At 37.4% G+C, this 16935-nt stretch overlaps 1 protein-coding gene across 7 annotated transcripts in view; it reads right to left on the reverse strand.

Moving 5' to 3' along the window:
- DNM3 (dynamin 3) overlaps positions 1-16935 on the reverse strand; it is a 547820-nt gene that overhangs the window by 327255 nt on the left and 203630 nt on the right. For all 7 annotated transcript variants that reach the window (XM_038542511.1, XM_038542508.1, XM_038542513.1 and 4 more), the window contains exons 10-11: positions 16161-16299; positions 2269-2355 (exon numbers count right to left, since the gene is read on the reverse strand). In XM_038542511.1, the coding sequence (XP_038398439.1) occupies positions 2269-2355; positions 16161-16299 (226 nt within the window). The remainder of the gene's footprint in view (positions 1-2268; positions 2356-16160; positions 16300-16935) is intronic.

Genomic DNA, 16935 nt, shown 5'->3' on the forward strand with positions numbered 1-16935 from the left:
ATCATTGTTACCCCCACTTTTTTTTTTAATTTTTTTTTCAAGTTATTCCTTTTTTTTTTAATTTATTTTTTATTGGTGTTCAATTTACTAACATACAGAATAACCAACCCCCAGTGCCCGTCACCCATTCACTCCCACCCCCCGCCCTCCTCCCCTTCTACCACCCCTAGTTCGTTTCCCAGAGTTAGCAGTCTTTACGTTCTGTCTCCCTTTCTGATATTTCCCACACATTTCTTCTCCCTTCCCTTATATTCCCTTTCACTATTATTTATATTCCCCAAATGAATGAGAACATATAATGTTTGTCCTTCTCCGACTGACTTACTTCACTCAGCATAATACCCTCCAGTTCCATCCACGTTGAAGCAAATGGTGTTACCCCCACTTTAAGATGAGGAAACTGAAGTATATAAAATGTTGAGTACCTTGTTATTTACACAAAAAGTAATGAGAGAGCTTGGATTCAAACTCAGGCAGTCCGAACCGAAACCTACAGTCTTTTTTTTTTTTTTTTTTTTTTGAAACCTACAGTCTTAACAACAATGCTAAATTTCAGTATAACATTTTAGTAAAGCAAAAACTCTAAAACATGAAAATGAAGAAGTTAACAATTGCTTATAATTTATAATAATTGTACTACTTTTTCTCCAATACTGTTTTTACATTCCTAGGTGAGGAATGTAAAATGCCCTAAGAGTTAGGACATATTTTCCTTTGAATTTTATAAAGATATTAAATTAAAACAGTTATCTTACTGACTTAAAGTCAGGGGTATAGCTGATACTAGAATTTAAGTTTTCTTGGTCCAATAGCAGCTATGACATTAGATGTGTGGGGAATTTCTGGTGGCAGGATTTTATATCTGGCCCTACACTTCATTTCATTGGCCCATGAGTTAACATTGATTTGTTTATCTCCACTAAGTCATAAAGTCTATTTTTTCCTCTTTTGGCTATGGTAGCTATCCAAGGGTGTGGAAGCTGGAAAACAAGTGCAAACTATAAATAATGTTCAATTAACTTTCAAAGCACAATGATAAAAATTAGTAGCAATGTATCCCTTAGCTGGAGCAGAGAGCAAGCTGTTACTGAGTCACAAATATTCCAATGTACTGGGCCTCCATTCAGTCTCTTCACTTTCTGTTGCCACCCCTCCCCCCCCCACCCGCCCCTTCCCTTCTCTGCATGCACCCTCTGGGGCAGGTTGCCTGTGTCTCTCCCCCTGCAGTTTGTCTCACTTTTCTATTTTGCCTTTCTCCTTTTTTCCCCCCCTAGGTCCCCCTCTCAGCCTTTCCAAATCACCTAAGCAGCACAAAAATCTTGGAATTCTAACTTCTAGAGACTTCTGAGATCACACAGACCAACATCCCAATGTCGTACATGAGAAAACAACAGTCCTGAGAAGTGATTTTCACAAGAACATGCTGTTATTTTGTGGAGAACACATGGCCTGAGTCCAGTGTCCTCTACATGCTGTCACAGCTGTGTCCTGGAATCCAAGAGCACTTGAAAACCTTTGTGCTTCCCATTATGATGTTTTATAAATAAGAATAAAATCCACCTAAATTTAAGAAGCTTTTATTATTTTCACATAGTCCTTAGCTTTTTTCTAATGACTTATCTTTACATAAAATAATCTTTTGAATTCATGGAACTAAATAGGATTAGAAGATAATTTTAAGGCCACTCCTTACAAGCCATATACATTTATTAAATAAAAATGTTTTAAAAAATGTTTAAAAGCGCTGTTCTTAAACATTGTTTTCCAATCACAGGTTTCATGGATAAGCATTTCAGAAAAGAAATCGAAAACACCAAACATTCTGCAGAACATTTTAGGAATTTATGAATATCCTGATACCTATTTGTGGGCCCATTAAAAGTTAAGAACCCCTGCTCAGAGAAAAAATGTTCTATGTTTCTGAATTCTTGGTTTCAAAGTGGGGTGTATACATGCTAGGGGCAAACACGATGATCCATGGAGCACTGAGGAAAAAGTAATGCAATTCCTATTACTGCTTTTGAAATATCATCCTTCTAAAGATTTTATACTTGTTTAACATACACAAGAGGTTAGCATAGCAACACATGTATAAAATCCATAAATAAGTAAAAATAAAAATAAAAATATGTGGTTGTTTCTCAGCTACTTTTTTCCATTCAGACACAGGCCAACTGTTGGAGGCCACCAGAAGACAGCCCTAGAGAAACCTTCTACTTCCTACCAGGACCTACCAGGACCCTGCCCACCACGGAAGCTTCCCCTCACCTGGTCTTTTGTCTTCCCTTCTCGCTCACGAATGTGGTTGGCTACAATCCTTTCAGTTTCCTCACAGAGCCTGGGGAAGTTTGCCAGCTGTTAAGAGAAACAGATCTGAGTGTTAATACTCAAAAAGTTATACTGCAAAAAAAGAAGCAGAGATGATAAATTATGTTATCTTACAGAATGTACATATTACAAATCTGGAAGCAAAAGTAAAATATACGAAAGAAGAATGGCAGAGTGACAGAAGGGGCTCTGCAAACTATAATCAAAATAACGATATTATATGATAGGAAACAACTAGTAGAGAAATTTCCTGAAGGAAAAAAAAAAAAAACAACAACCAGAAACCCAAATACCATCTAGTACTATGCTCTAAAGAGTTGGCACTTAATAAAGTTCAAAGATAACAAAGATGGAAATGAGGATGAAAAAGAGAAAAATAACTCACATTTATAGAGTACTTACCATATTCTAGGCTGTGTGCTAAACACCTCATGAATTAGCTTATTCAAAATCCACAACAATCATAAAAGATTTTATTATTAACCCCATTTTATAGAGGAAGAAAGCAAAGCACAGAGAAGTTAAGTAACTTGCCCAAGAGTAAACAGCTCAGAATTGGTGGATTCCAATTGGATTCCAACCCAAGCTTTTAGACTCCAGAGCCCATCATCTTGTACACGAGTCTTTGAGAATGATTCATTCCATGAACCACAGAGATAACTTTTTTTTAAATTCTTTCCTAACAGATGTGTTTGTGTGTACATACTTTTTGGCAAAACTGTAGAAATAATTCATTTCAATCACTCATCCCATCTAAATTATGCCAATAATTGTCAAAAATTTAATTTGCAAAAGGGAATGAATTAATCATAGTTATTTTCAATGTAAGGAAGAAGAATGGGATGCTATGAGGAGGCTTAAGGAGGCCTAACCTAGAAGGGCTTAGTCAGGTAAAATTATACAGTTGTGGCAGAAATGGAGCTGTCTAGCATAGGAACACGTGTGAAGGCAATGTGGAACAGAAACAATGAATGGTAAAAGAAGCAAAGGTAGATTAGAGCAGAGAGTGAGGAGGATGGTTTGATGGTTAAGCTAGAAACACAAACAGGGATCAGATCAGGGGGATCCTTGCAGGCCTGCTATGAATTTTGGCTCCTGAGGCAATTCAGATAGGAAATGATGGTGACTGGGTCTGGGATGGCTGCAGTAGAACGGAGAGAAGGGTGCAAATTCATGACTTAGGACAGACCAAAGGTTATTTGCAATTCTTATTTAAAGGACTTACAAATTAATAACACTAATATCTCATAAAAACAGGCAAACAATATGACTTTATTAAAAAAAGAAGTTTAATGATAAATAAGCAGAAGAAAAATATTAAACTGCACAAATGACCAAAGAAATGAAAAGAAAGATAATAACTATTATGTTGTCAAACTGCTTTAATTATTTCCATAAGCCTTAATGCAGATGAGGGTATCCTGAAACTAGCACAGTTTAAATTTTCTGAGGAAGGGACAATGAGAATAATTTTCTGGAAAGCAATTTGGCAATATGTACCAAAAAATCTTAAAACCATCCATTATATATGTGTTGATCTAATTATTCCACAGGATTCTGAGATAAAATAATAAGGACATTCATCACAGCATTACTTGGAATAGCAACAATAAGACAAATGAATAAACAAAACTCTTTAAGCCACTTAAGTCTCTAACAATATAAAATAAAAGTTAAAGTAGATCCACTAATGGGATACAATTAACCATCCAAATAATATGCAATACCTAATTTTTCATTCTAATTCCTAAATAATATATAATAACATGGTAAAGTTTTTATAATACTAAGTGAAGAAAATCAAGGTACTAAATATATAATGTGATTACATTCAAGCAAACACACACATACACATAGTCACAGGCTACCATATACCCTTGATACCCTTCAAAGATATAGCCTGAGACCTTACAAATCTCAAAATTCTTGAGTAATATTGTAGCACCTAACATTTCTCCTGATTTTTAAGCAATTAGAACTAGGCCACCCTGAGATAAGGCTGCTCTGTGGTCAAACAAGGTCATTGTACACATCAACTTTACAGTATACATGATGCACATATTCTTAACTAGACAACAAACTGCAATTTTCATGGGAACCATCATAATCACAAATCACATATAAATATTAAGCCTCCTAAAGCTGCAAGTCTATTGTCTGTACACAGTAAAAGATCTACACAAAGACTACAAAATCTTCATAGGCATAACCTCTTTGAATGATGGGATTATACATAATTTCCATTTTTTTCTACATATGTCTCTATAGTCTCCAAATTTTTCTACAGTGACCATAGAGGGCTTGTATAACATCATAATAAAAGCACAGAGACTTGGCTGCCTTGATTACCCCCAAAATCACAGCCCAGTGCCTCTCCATGAGATCACCAAACCATTGCCCCGTTACTGAGACACGTAGCTAAATTCTGAGATGTATGCTCATTTGAGAGCTTATTTCATGAATAACTGTAGGATACAAATGGAGCTTCCACTCAAGTTTTGGAAGCATTCTCCAAGAAAAGTTCTATCATACCAGAAGTCCATTCATACTCTGAGAATAGTGTTAAGTAATTTTTTGTGAGGCCTGTAAAGCATTTTCAGTATAGAAGAGATAGCTGATCAAAACAAATCATTCTTTTTGATTAGGGCAAACCTGAGTGGTATATCTGACCCAAATCACTATCCTGCCCTGAGCTACCAGAGCAATTGTTTTTCCTCTGCACGCAGGGCATCCTAAGCTAACAGTGCACCCATGATTTTGATAATAGCCACACAAGTACAGAGTCGTACTCTTGTGGAAAAGTGACTGCCCAAGTAATAGTGGTCTACTAAGCAGGAGACGCATGCCTTCAACAGCGTTTAGAAAATAGATGATAGCAGAAAGTTATTTTTACAACACTGAAGAGTGGCACTATAAATATTTATTCAGAAACAAAGTACTTGACAGCTGAAGGACCCCAGGCTAGTGTGCAGCTATCATTAAGTTAGAGAAAGGCCAAAGTGGCAAGAGGATCCCAAGAATCAGAATCATCCAAGAACCTTCACATCTCCTGGCCTTGGCAGAGGGTTTGATGTTCTGTATGTGTGTGTGTCTCCTGACCTTTCCAAGCTTACTGCCCAAGGGCTTAGTTTCACCAGGAAAGGAGCCCACCACAGGCATAACTTAGTACCTACAATTGAGACAACTGGAAAGTAAACGAGCCTAAATTCTAACTGGAACAAAAGGAAAAGAACACACTGGAACAACCGCCCTCATGGAGGCAAAGGAGGAGAAATACTGAAGGGGACACTAGCAGTGCAGGATGTAGGCACTGCTGAAAGGCAGTTATGCAGCTGCTACAGTTTCTATCTAGCTGGTTGATCTGGAAAGACTGTAGACATTTAAGAATCAAAATGTTAGCTTGAATTGCTGGCTCTCAAATGTAACACTTCAGACCCCATTCTTCTCATAATATATATGAGGAAGGTAAATGCCCCACTCACATTCTGAATAATCTCTGATCAGGCTTCCTGCCACTCATTTCATTAGCTTAGTCAATGGGAATTCCTGCTCAGTTTGCAGAACCCTTTTCTTTGTTGCTGTTGTTTGCTTGTTTTTTTTTTTTTTTTAAATACTTGACTCTGATCACTCAGTTCAATTCCTCACCTCTCTTCCTTGTCATTATTTAAGGCACAATCAGTTTCCTCAACCATTTTTAACCATTAGAGTTTGCAATCTCTTTTGTTCTTAACACTGAGTTGAAAGGCTACAGTTGTAAGAATGTATTTACTTTGTCAAAATCATCAAAGTTGTAATCATGTATGCCAAAATAATATTGATTTAGAAGACATCATCTTTAGACATTTATTCCCCTATTAACTATTTAAATATTCTAGAAATTGATTTATACAGAATCAAGGAATTAAGACTTTGCTATTGGTTATATTAATTCTATATTCCTAAATTCGTTTCAAGGCAGTCACTCATTGGGCAACTGCCATAAGCCAGTTTGATGCTCAGTTTTTGTCAAACTACCTGATATTAAAAACCAGTCTTAGTGGCAGGTTGACTTTACAGATACTGTCATACTAGAGAGAAATATTTTATAAAAATCAAGGGAAAACACGCAAAAAAGTGGCTAAACCTACTCTGAGCAGGTCTCAGAAGATTTGATGCTTAAATCATAACAGTGAAGCTTCCAGACAGAGCTGAGCATCGATCAAATGACAAATTACTTCTAAACAGTTTCTTGTTAGGGCACCTGGGTGGCTCAGTGGTTGAGCATCTGCCTTTGGCTCAGGTTGCGATCCCAGGGTGCTGGGATCGAGTCTTGCATTAGGCTTCCCATGGGGAGCCTACTTCTTCCTCTGCCTAGGTCTCTGCCTCTCTGTGTCTCTGATGAATAAACACATTTTTAAAAAAATAAATAAAATATACAGTTTATTGTTAAAATCACACTGAATACTCTTAAGGAATATTCAATATAGAAAGAATGCAATATATATGATGTTAGAAAGCAAAACTTTAAATATATAATTCTGAGAGAAGATTTTTTTTATTTTTATTTTTTGAGAGAAGATTTTAATTATGGTCTGAGAGAAAGAGTATTAGGTATTTTTTTAATACAAAACATGTATTAACAAAATCCAATATTTTAAGTGTTATTTAGGGTAGTGTTTAATTCTATTGGTGGCACCTCAATATAAAAATTTATTTTCAAGCATAGGTCACATTTTTCCCTAGCGGAAAAATATCACTTGAATGGTCTTTCTATCCAATAAAACAAAAATTATACACTTATAAAAGTTACTAACCATTGATTAATCAGACCAAGAGAGCCATGCTATTACGTCTCTCCTGGAACAAACACAAGATGAGGAAAGATTTCCACACCTTCAAGACTAACTAGTTCACTGCCTTAAGCAAAGAGTCAGGTTATTAGGTACCATCTGTTCATAGTTCCATACTAAACATAAATCAAAAAAATAAACCAAAGATCAGAACAAATTTTTTTATGCACATGACTTGAGTTGATTGGTTTGGCTAACCTAAAGGTATGGGCTCTGTTTTGATCCAAAGGCCATAAACTTTCCAATGTTGGCCACTCACTACAAACTGAGCAGCAATAATGATTTTGCTGCCCATTAAAACATAAAATAATTTTATTCCATTTATGTGAATTAAAACCTGCCCCCAAATCCCTAGCATTTGTGTATAGCATAACGCTGGATTCATTCAGGAAATAAGAAAATACCTATTATTATTATGAAATAATAATACACCTATTATGAAAAAGGAAAAATAGAAGGATTTACATTTACAAAGGTGATCAAGGATAAAAAACGATTCAGTATAAAGAGGTCAAGAAGTTGCAATTTCTAGCAATTGTGAATGGGAAAATTTTTCATCAAGTGTTCTGTTATTTTAGGAGTAGCATATAGGTCTCACAAGACCTAACTGAAGCTGGTGGAAGGGGAAGAGAACCAGGTTCCATTGAGGGGGCCTTGGGTAAAATAGTCAGAGAGATAGAAAAATGTTCGCCCTCCTTCTCCAAGTGGGCAAATCCCACATCTCTACACCTCAAATATTTTCTACAAATAGTAAAGTATATGATGGAAGAACATGTATGGGATGTTGGTATATTCTCACCATAACACTTCTAAGCAGAGAAATGGGGACTCTAGGATTAGTTGGCAAATGCCAAGGAATAAAAATAAAAGTATAACATTGGGTGAAATAAAGCTGAAAGGTGTTCAGAAGAGACAGCCTCATTAAGTAATTTCAGAGCACACTAAAACAGGAGGCCAGGGATGGGGTTGACACTGTCTCAAAACACATGAAGATAATAATCAGATTTTCATTTTCTTTCTTTTCAAGTTTACCTCTGGTAGGCATATTAATGAGGAGTTTAAAAAGAAAAATCAAAACAGAAAGTAAGGGGAAAAGCAGAGGCCAGGGAAAATTACAAATTAAGAATTAATTATAAAGATCACAAATTCTTTAGTGAATTATGAGATGAAAAAACAAAAATCCTGGAATATTATCCAGCCATTAAAAAAAGAAATTCCATAATTTGTGACAACATGGAAGGACCCTGAGAGCAGGGGCTAAGTGAGATATGTCAGACAGAGAAAGACAAATCTGCATGATTGCACTTACAGAATCTTGTAGTATCTAAGAACCAATAACAACAATTGAGCTTAGACATTGAGAACAGATTGGTGATTGACAGGGCCCTGGGCAGGCAAAATGGGTGAAGGGTGTCAAAAGGCACAAACTTACAGTTACAAAATAATAAGTCCTGGGGACGTAATGTATGTACAGCACGGTGACCATTGAAAGTTGCTAAGAGTAGATCTTTACAATTCTCATCACAAGAAAACATTCTTGTAACTATGTGTGGGGATGAATGCTATCTAGACCAGTTATGGTGATCATTTCACAGTATATACAAATACTGAAACATTATGTGGTCACCTGGAACTAATATGTTATATATGAATTATAGCTCAAAAAAAAAAAAAAAAAGCAGGGGCTGGGCTTAAAAACAAGTAACAATAACAAAAAGATGAAATTCCTATCTTTTAAAAGCCAAGCACCAGGCCTGAATCCCTATAATATCCAATGAAAGGTTCAAACTTCAATAATCAGCCTGATTTGAAACCTGAGTTGTATGAGGCATCTATTATATGCAAAACACAATAGTTTGTTGACTAGCCATTAGAGGAGGTGAAATGTGAGTCTTTTTGTAGAGTAGAAACCACAGCAGATCTATCTAGGCATAAAAGAAAGCCCTATTAGAGCATGATGCTTTGCAGCTATTCTCCTACAGACTTTCATGGAAGGTAATCAAGTGGCTACTTTAGTCAAATGGATAATAACCCATCACATCTATGAGATATGATCCATTTATTCTTTCAAGTATCCATTCAATAATTATTATTTAAAACCTGGCTATTTCAGGGTTGTGAATACAGTGTTGAACAAACCAAGTCCCTATTTCCATGGAGCCTATATTCTTCAAGTCCCTTTATTGTCCAACAACAACAACAACAAAAAAAAGACATACTTATTATAATTCATGTGGTCATATGTGCCATGAAGAAAAACAAAGTTTGGTAAGTAGATCAAGAGTGATGCTTGTGTGTGTGTGTGTGTGTTTGAAGGGAGGCATGTATAAATGTAGACAGAAAAGTCAGAGAAACACTTTGATTAGGTGGCATTTGAGGAAAGACTTAAAAAGAAGCAAAGGTGTGATCCACATAAATATTTCTAACAGTGAGAATGAGAAGTACAAAGGCCCCACCATCATAAATCCTTGACCTGTTGAAGAAACCAGGAGACCAGTGTAGCTGCAATGGACCAAGGAAAGGGAGAGTGGGAGGAGCTTAGGAGATGAAAAGGGGTAAGATTGATTACTGGAACCTTGAAAGCCATGCTAAGGACTTTAGATTCACTTGATCAGTATGGGTAATCATTGAAAGATATTGACTCACCTAAGTTAGCCACAAAATTCAGCATTTCTTCTAATAGCACTCTTTAGTGAAAAAAATTTTCTTGTCTTTCTTACAGCCAACTAAGGCATCTTTTCTATTTCCTTGCAAAGCTTTTTCTTTTTTTTCTTTCTGAGCAGAGTAAAAAATTTTTTTAAAAAATCAATTAATTGGTATGATGGCAATCCAAGAATGTGGTTTCCCAAGAGGCCAATAAATGGCACAGTTGCTAAACTGTGGTTAAAAACACAAGATGTTCCTCTCAGCGCTTCCTGAAAGAACCTCGGGACCCTTCAATGGTGCACCGGAGAATTAGGGTTAAAGCAAAGCAGCTGAGAGCTGATGCCCACCAGAAAAATTCTGAAATTTCCATGTCCTTGGAGTGAAGCCAAACAACTCAGAAAGCTCTAATGTTCTTGTCTTGTCCTCTAGTGCGCCAGAGACAACAGTGAGAAAATATCCGAGAAGATTGCATTCCCCCAGGTTAGAAGTCTAGCTTTGTGTTTTGTTACTTGAACAAACATAAATCCCATGTTTTTCATTGATGTTTATTTATGTGGTTTAAGGGGAAAAAATTAAATATTTTACACATAAGACATTCAACATGAGAAATACAGTAAATGAAAGTACTGTTTTAAGACTCTAAGTGCGTATACATATATTCACAATACAGCTAGAGTAACTATGCCTTTCAGATTGCCTGGGGTAGTCCACTCTACTCCTACCATTCCACTGAATGTATGAATAGCTCCCCCTTTCAATCTCAAAAGGGTCCTACATTGGACAATAAATTACATAATCACGTTATATATGGCTCATGTTCAAAAGTAATAAAGTCCTGGTATAATCAACTTTAACTAAGGCTATTTTGCTTTGCAAAAGATTTTAATTAGGGCAGTTTTAAAGTAAAAGAAATTGAAGGTAGACATAATGAGGGCAAAAGTCAAGATCATCAAAATGAGAAAGAAGGAAAAGAAGGAAAAGAAAACCTGCTCAAGTTTGATTATTTTAAAAGAAATGACTAAAATATTCTTTTAAAACCAAGTACAGATTTATTTAGTGTCAGGAGAACTTAGAATATCTAAATTATTAATAAGTATTTATAGAATTCCTCTGCTGGGGGGTTAGTCATTATGTTAGATGCCAAAAACAAGAAGATAAAAGACACAGTTTTGCATTTTTTTAAGAAGCTTATAATCAACAAGAGGAGACGTTCACTTAAATAAATTACAAACAAACCACAATGTAACATCATAAATGCCATGATAGGAGTAAACATAGGGTGCCAACTAAAGCACTGTAAAGGGAGTAAGGGCAGAGATCAGAAGAGGACTCACAGAGGCCCTGCAGGAAGATTTCTTAGGAAAGTGATGAGAATTGAGTTGGACAAAAAAAATGAGAGGGGATGGCAGGTGAAGGCAAGAGGCAAAGGAGACATTCTAAACAAAGAGAATCACATGTGTGAATGGGAAAGGCATGAAAATTCCGTGAGGGTGGTGCAAATCACTTGGAATGGCTGGAGCAAGCACAAAGCACCAATAGACATAGCTCAAGAAGTATCTTCAGGGATCACATTTTAAACTAAAAGCAACTGTAAACGATTTATACTTTATTTGCAAGATTGGAGGAGCCATTGCATAATTTTGAGGGAACAGGCAAAATAGTCTGTATTTTGGAAGGGCCACTCTGACAGCAGTGGGGAGCATGAATTTGATGGTGGCCAGACAAAAAGTAGAAAGTAGAAAGACCAGTTAGGATGGCACTGGAACAGTTTAGTGTAAAAAAAAAAAAAAAAACTGTTCAGGGCTATAAGTCATGGGAGATATGACCTGGCAGAGAAAAAAGATAGGAAAAGAAGAAAACCTGGAGTAAGCTCTGTGTGACTCTGGCGTTCAAAAATAGGAAAAGTAGATAATCTCTTAAAGGAGACAGAGGAGGGATCATGAGAAGGATGGAAGAGAAGCCATGAGAGATGGGTATCAGCTTCAAAAAGAGAGTAGCCAGGCAGCCCTGGTGGCTCAGCGGTTTAGCGCTGCCTTCTGCCCATGGCGTGATCCTGGAGACCAGGGATCGAGTCCCACATCAGGCTCCCTGCATGGAGCCTGTTTCTCCCTCTGCCTGTATCTCTGCCTCCCTCTCTTTCTCTGTGTCTCATGAATAAATAAATAAAATATTTTTAAAAAGAGAGAGAGAGAGAGAGAGGCCTACAGCATCAGGGATGAGTGTGTGTTACATCTGGCGATCAGGTCTCTGGTTGACCTTCACCAAAATTACTCAATGGAGTGGTGGTGTGGAAGTCACATTTCAGAGAGTTATGGGTTAACTGGAGATAAGAAAATAAAGATAGCAAATACTAACTACTTTTTTTCCCAAGAAGGCTGCACATGAAGAAAAGGAGAATAAAGTAGTGGATAGGTTTTTGTTATTGTTGGTACCACTTTTAAGTTAGATTATTTTTTAATGTGATAGAGAAAGTGATGATTTAAGAAATAGAAAAATCAAAAGATAAGTTCCTTAAGAGGGTGAGAGTACAGAGAGGAGCCCAACCCCAGCCAGGGAAACCACCTCAATAGAGACAGAGGAAAGGAGGGACAGGGTTGGGAATACCAGGAAGTTTGGGAAAATCGTATTCCCACTTCTGGTCCCTATTTTCTCTGTGAAATCATTACTGAAAATAAGAATGAAATTGATGAGCAGAGAGTGGTTATAAGGAGAGCAAAGGAGAAAGAAAACTGGAAGGGTAGGAGCTTGTGACAGAATGTTAGGTAGAAGGAAGAACTGTTGCTCACTCACTCTTCCACAGCACCTTGCACATCTCACTCATAGTAGGAACTTTCATCAACACTCTGCCCTCCTGGGGAAGCCCTATGGAAGAAACTTCTATTATTTTCTTCAGCTCACACACACAGAGAAAGACATGTTGATTGGTAAGACAGTGAGAACCTGACATGCACCAATCCTCAGCTCTCTTTTGGGCAGGGTGGGTACCCTAAGTCACTACTCACATGTGGCTCTCCAACTTTTATTAGATTACATTCCCGCAGATGTAAGGCAAGCCCAAATACTCTGTCTCTCTTATGGGTGCACATCTAACTCTTTCCACCACTGTGACCTTTAAGGTTTACTGAAGGAACAGGAAGTAACAGGAGGCTACCACTTCAGCAGCAAGTTCCAGACACATTTTCCAATCTAGATTTATCAGCAGCAAAGTGGGTACTAAATTTCAATCCTCCTCTAAGCTTTTCTACTAATTTTCTCACTAACTTAAAACCTAAAGAAGTTAGGAGGAGTGAGCAGCATTCTGAAAACCTTAGGCTTACAGTTTGAAAGTGCTGAAGGCTCTCCTGGTAAAACATTTGTCAATGAAGATAAGGACCAGAAGAGGTCATGGAAGTATCATGCTAGTGTGGAATGAATCAAAAGCCACTGGAGTCAGAGATCTTGGAGAACAGTAGTTCCTGGGTGTTGGATATGATTTCTACACAGTCTCTACTGAAGTCATACAAGTTGAAAGTGAATTTACAATGAAGAGGAAAAATGTAAATGAGGTTCTAAATATCTTGATGAATGCAAGGGAGTGACTAAGATGCGATGGTGACAGTGAAAAGAAGGGAAGAGCAGAGCTGGTACCATTGGGGCCTTTACTGAAGACTTTTACAGGAAGTTGAAGGCACACTGTTTGGAAGCCACAGAGTAAGTAGGCAGATGCCAAGCCTGAAGCAGGCCCTTAGATTCCTTGGGTGTAAGCCAATAAATATTCTTCAGGGAAGAGAGTGAAGGGTAAGCAATAATCTCAGGGAAAAGGCGAGGTTTTATTTAAGACAAACTATACAATGTTTTGAGAAGACAGGACAAATACACAACAACCATTGATCCAGAGAGCATAATGGAAAGAGAGATTCAAAGAGTGAAGAGCAAAAGAATAGAAGCCAAAAAGTGTCCACGAACAAGCTGTCTCTTCCCATGTCATCAGGACTGACTGTTGGTTTTCCTACAAGTTGGATACAATGGGAAACGATAAAAAAAAAAAAAATGACTCATACATACCATAAACACTCTATATAACTTAAAACATAAATATACACACATGTGCCAATCTTCTGATGTGAGGCCAAGGCCTGTTCTCTGCATATGGGTCTGCTGATTGGAGTTATGCGTCTTCTGTCTTACATAAACCACATCCTTCATCTATGATTTCCAGTTTGGCTCTCTTTAAAGCATAGGGAGAACCTGAAGACACTTGTGAAACAATCTGAATGCAGAGCTCATCTAGGTTTTTATAACTCTCCCCCATCTTCTTTAAGCATTATCCTGCTTACACCTCATGAACAGCAAAGCTTTTTTATCAAGTCTTTCCAAAGCCATGTTTATAGAAACAAAACTCAAAGTCTTTTCTGTGTTTGATCAGTTCATTTACTCTTCATTTCAACTACATGATTAAAATAAGAAATATGACTGGCTAAACAAACGTGAACACAAGCACAACACAATGGGCCCTTGAGAAAAAGCCAGCTTTCCTGGTGGGAATGGGAGCACATGGGCAATCTAAAGGAAAGCTTGTGGCTGAAAACATCCAAGTACTGAGAGTGGCAATCCTGTGGTTAACAGAGAATGCAACATCAGTTAATTCAGCATCACCTACAAAGAGGCCAATTAGGAGATCTTTAACCACACAGGTGGCAAGAGCAACTGCATGTTGAAGTCAGGCAAGGACAAAAGGATGTGAAGTATTATCAGTGGGATTTGAGTTTTTGAATGGACAGCTGGTGTAAAGATTGGGTTTTTTTCCCTCTCCATGTGCATCCTCTTCCCTTTCCTCAGTCCCTTAGATCTTAATGGCTTTTCTCTCATTTTCAAGGAAAAAAACTAGGATGTTAAGGAACAAGGTAGAAGAATAATTAGAGGTCGAGAAAAAAAGTCTGAAGCTCCAGAGCCACTCTGGGCCCCAAGCAATTCCCTTATCTCCTTTTCTTTTAGCATTGGCATCTTGGGATTTAGCCAGCTCTCCTCTTTCACTACTTACAACTTTCTTCATCTGAATTTTTCAACCAGGTAACTGGAAACCAAGTTCATATTCATCTTCGTTTTCTGTCTCTCCTTTTTTCCCACTGGTTGTTCAGGGAGGTTATTCATAGCCATACAGAAAGGGAAGGGTAACAAAACCTACAAAACCAGAACTATCTACACTTTCAAGAAATCAGTACCAGTGTTAATTGCCATGGGGCCAGGTCTGCCCTACCTTAAACATCATCACCAACTTCCTTCCCACATGTTCTAACACAAGGTACCCCTTTCATGCCCCCACAGAATGGACAGAATCCAGCACAGTTCCTCCACGACCCTCCCATGAGGAGGAAGTCTCTCCCCCTCCTACTCTGCATCATAGATTCAATAAATATCACACAGTAGAGAGTACTGGATGCTAATAAAATGGCCATTTGTAGATTAGCCATCATTTCCTGAGTACTTGGTATGATTAATCAATGTGTTAAGTGCTCCCACGGCTTTGATGCATCATCTTGTTTAATTCTCACGGAAGTAGGATTGTTGTTATTATCATCCTCTGTGAAAGAAATTTATAAGACTCTAAGGGATTAAGTATAATACTCAAGATCACACAGAAAGTAAGTAGCAGAGCCAGGATTTGAATCTGGGTAATTGGACCTCAGAGCCTGGGGTCTCAAGTACTATACCACACTGCTGCTTCCCAGAATCCAGGTTCAAATGGGATTCATTTAAAACTTAGAATAATTTGGGGATCCCTGGGTGGCGCAGCGGTTTGGCGCCTGCCTTTGGCCTAGGGCACGATCCTGGAGACCCGGGATCGAATCCCACGTCGGGCTCCCTGTGCAGGGAGCCTGCTTCTCCCTCTGCCTGTGTCTCTGCCTTTCTCTCTCTCTCTCTCTCTCTCTGTGTGACTATCAAAAATAAATAAATTTAAAAAAAAAAAAAAAAAAAAACTTAGAATAATTTTTTTTTTTACTCATATATGCAATGTCAATGATTCCCTTCCTCTGACAATTATCCCCATCCACACACCATAAGAAAAAATAGTTTATGGAATTCACCAAATTGTTCTAAGGTGATATTTACCTGTTTAAGACAACAAGGAAAACAATTAACTGACTAAAATATACTCTTTCTGGTTTAAACAACCCTGTTTGGCATGGATGATAGAAGACAAATCTCTGCCTATCTACCATGAAACCAGTTCCCACTCAATACTTTTCACAATCCTTCCCCTTGGGCAAATACACTACCTTTTACAACAAAGTCAGGGAACGAGAGTTACATAGCACTGTAGGAAAGATGGGTAAACTAGAAAGTTAACTGTTGGAAAGTTAAATAATTCAAACTTACTTTTTTGGTACACTTCTTAACAGTGTTGATTAATTCTTGTATTACCAGATCTACACTCTTCAAGGAAGGTCCCTTCAGCTTTACAATTTGCTTTTTGACTATTGCTTCAAATGCCATGTCTGGAGTAAACAACCCTGTCCTGAATATAAGAAAGAAAGCAGTATATTAGATTTTTTAAATTAAGTAATATCCAAAATTTTGAAAAAATGTTTTAATTGACATGCCACCTAAAGTAACCACGTAATACCCAAGTTTAAAAGTTACATAGTGATTTATTCTATCAACAGTATCATTTGTAGTAATATCTTCAAAACTACTATCCCATAATAAATTTCATTCCCTAGATGATTAGTGTCACCTAAAAACAGTTCCCAAAATGTTTTCATGGACTGGAATAATATGACCAGTAACTGACATTTACCTGTAGTTTGTTTCATCTCACTGTTTCACTGCAATAAAAAGCAATGCTACAATAAAAATGCTGTCCTAAATTTACATTTCTCTGTCAAAGTATTCCAATAGCAACCCCCTCTCGTCCTTCATAGAGCAGAAGATAATCCTCATTTTGTCAACACTGAAATAGTAGCATTCCTGACTATGCAATCTATCCTCTCCAGGAGAGCTGTATTATAGCGACCTCAGTGGATCCCAATCTGAGGTTCTGGGGTGCTACAGGAAAAGGAAGACAGTTAACTAGCTTGGGACCCAGGATGCCTAAATGGTGAATTTACAAAAAAAAAAAACAAATGAGAATCAAAATAGCACGTATCCTTTC

This window comes from Canis lupus, chromosome 7 (assembly GCF_011100685.1).
Source record: "Canis lupus familiaris isolate Mischka breed German Shepherd chromosome 7, alternate assembly UU_Cfam_GSD_1.0, whole genome shotgun sequence".
In the NCBI taxonomy this organism is placed as follows: Eukaryota; Metazoa; Chordata; class Mammalia; order Carnivora; family Canidae; genus Canis; species Canis lupus.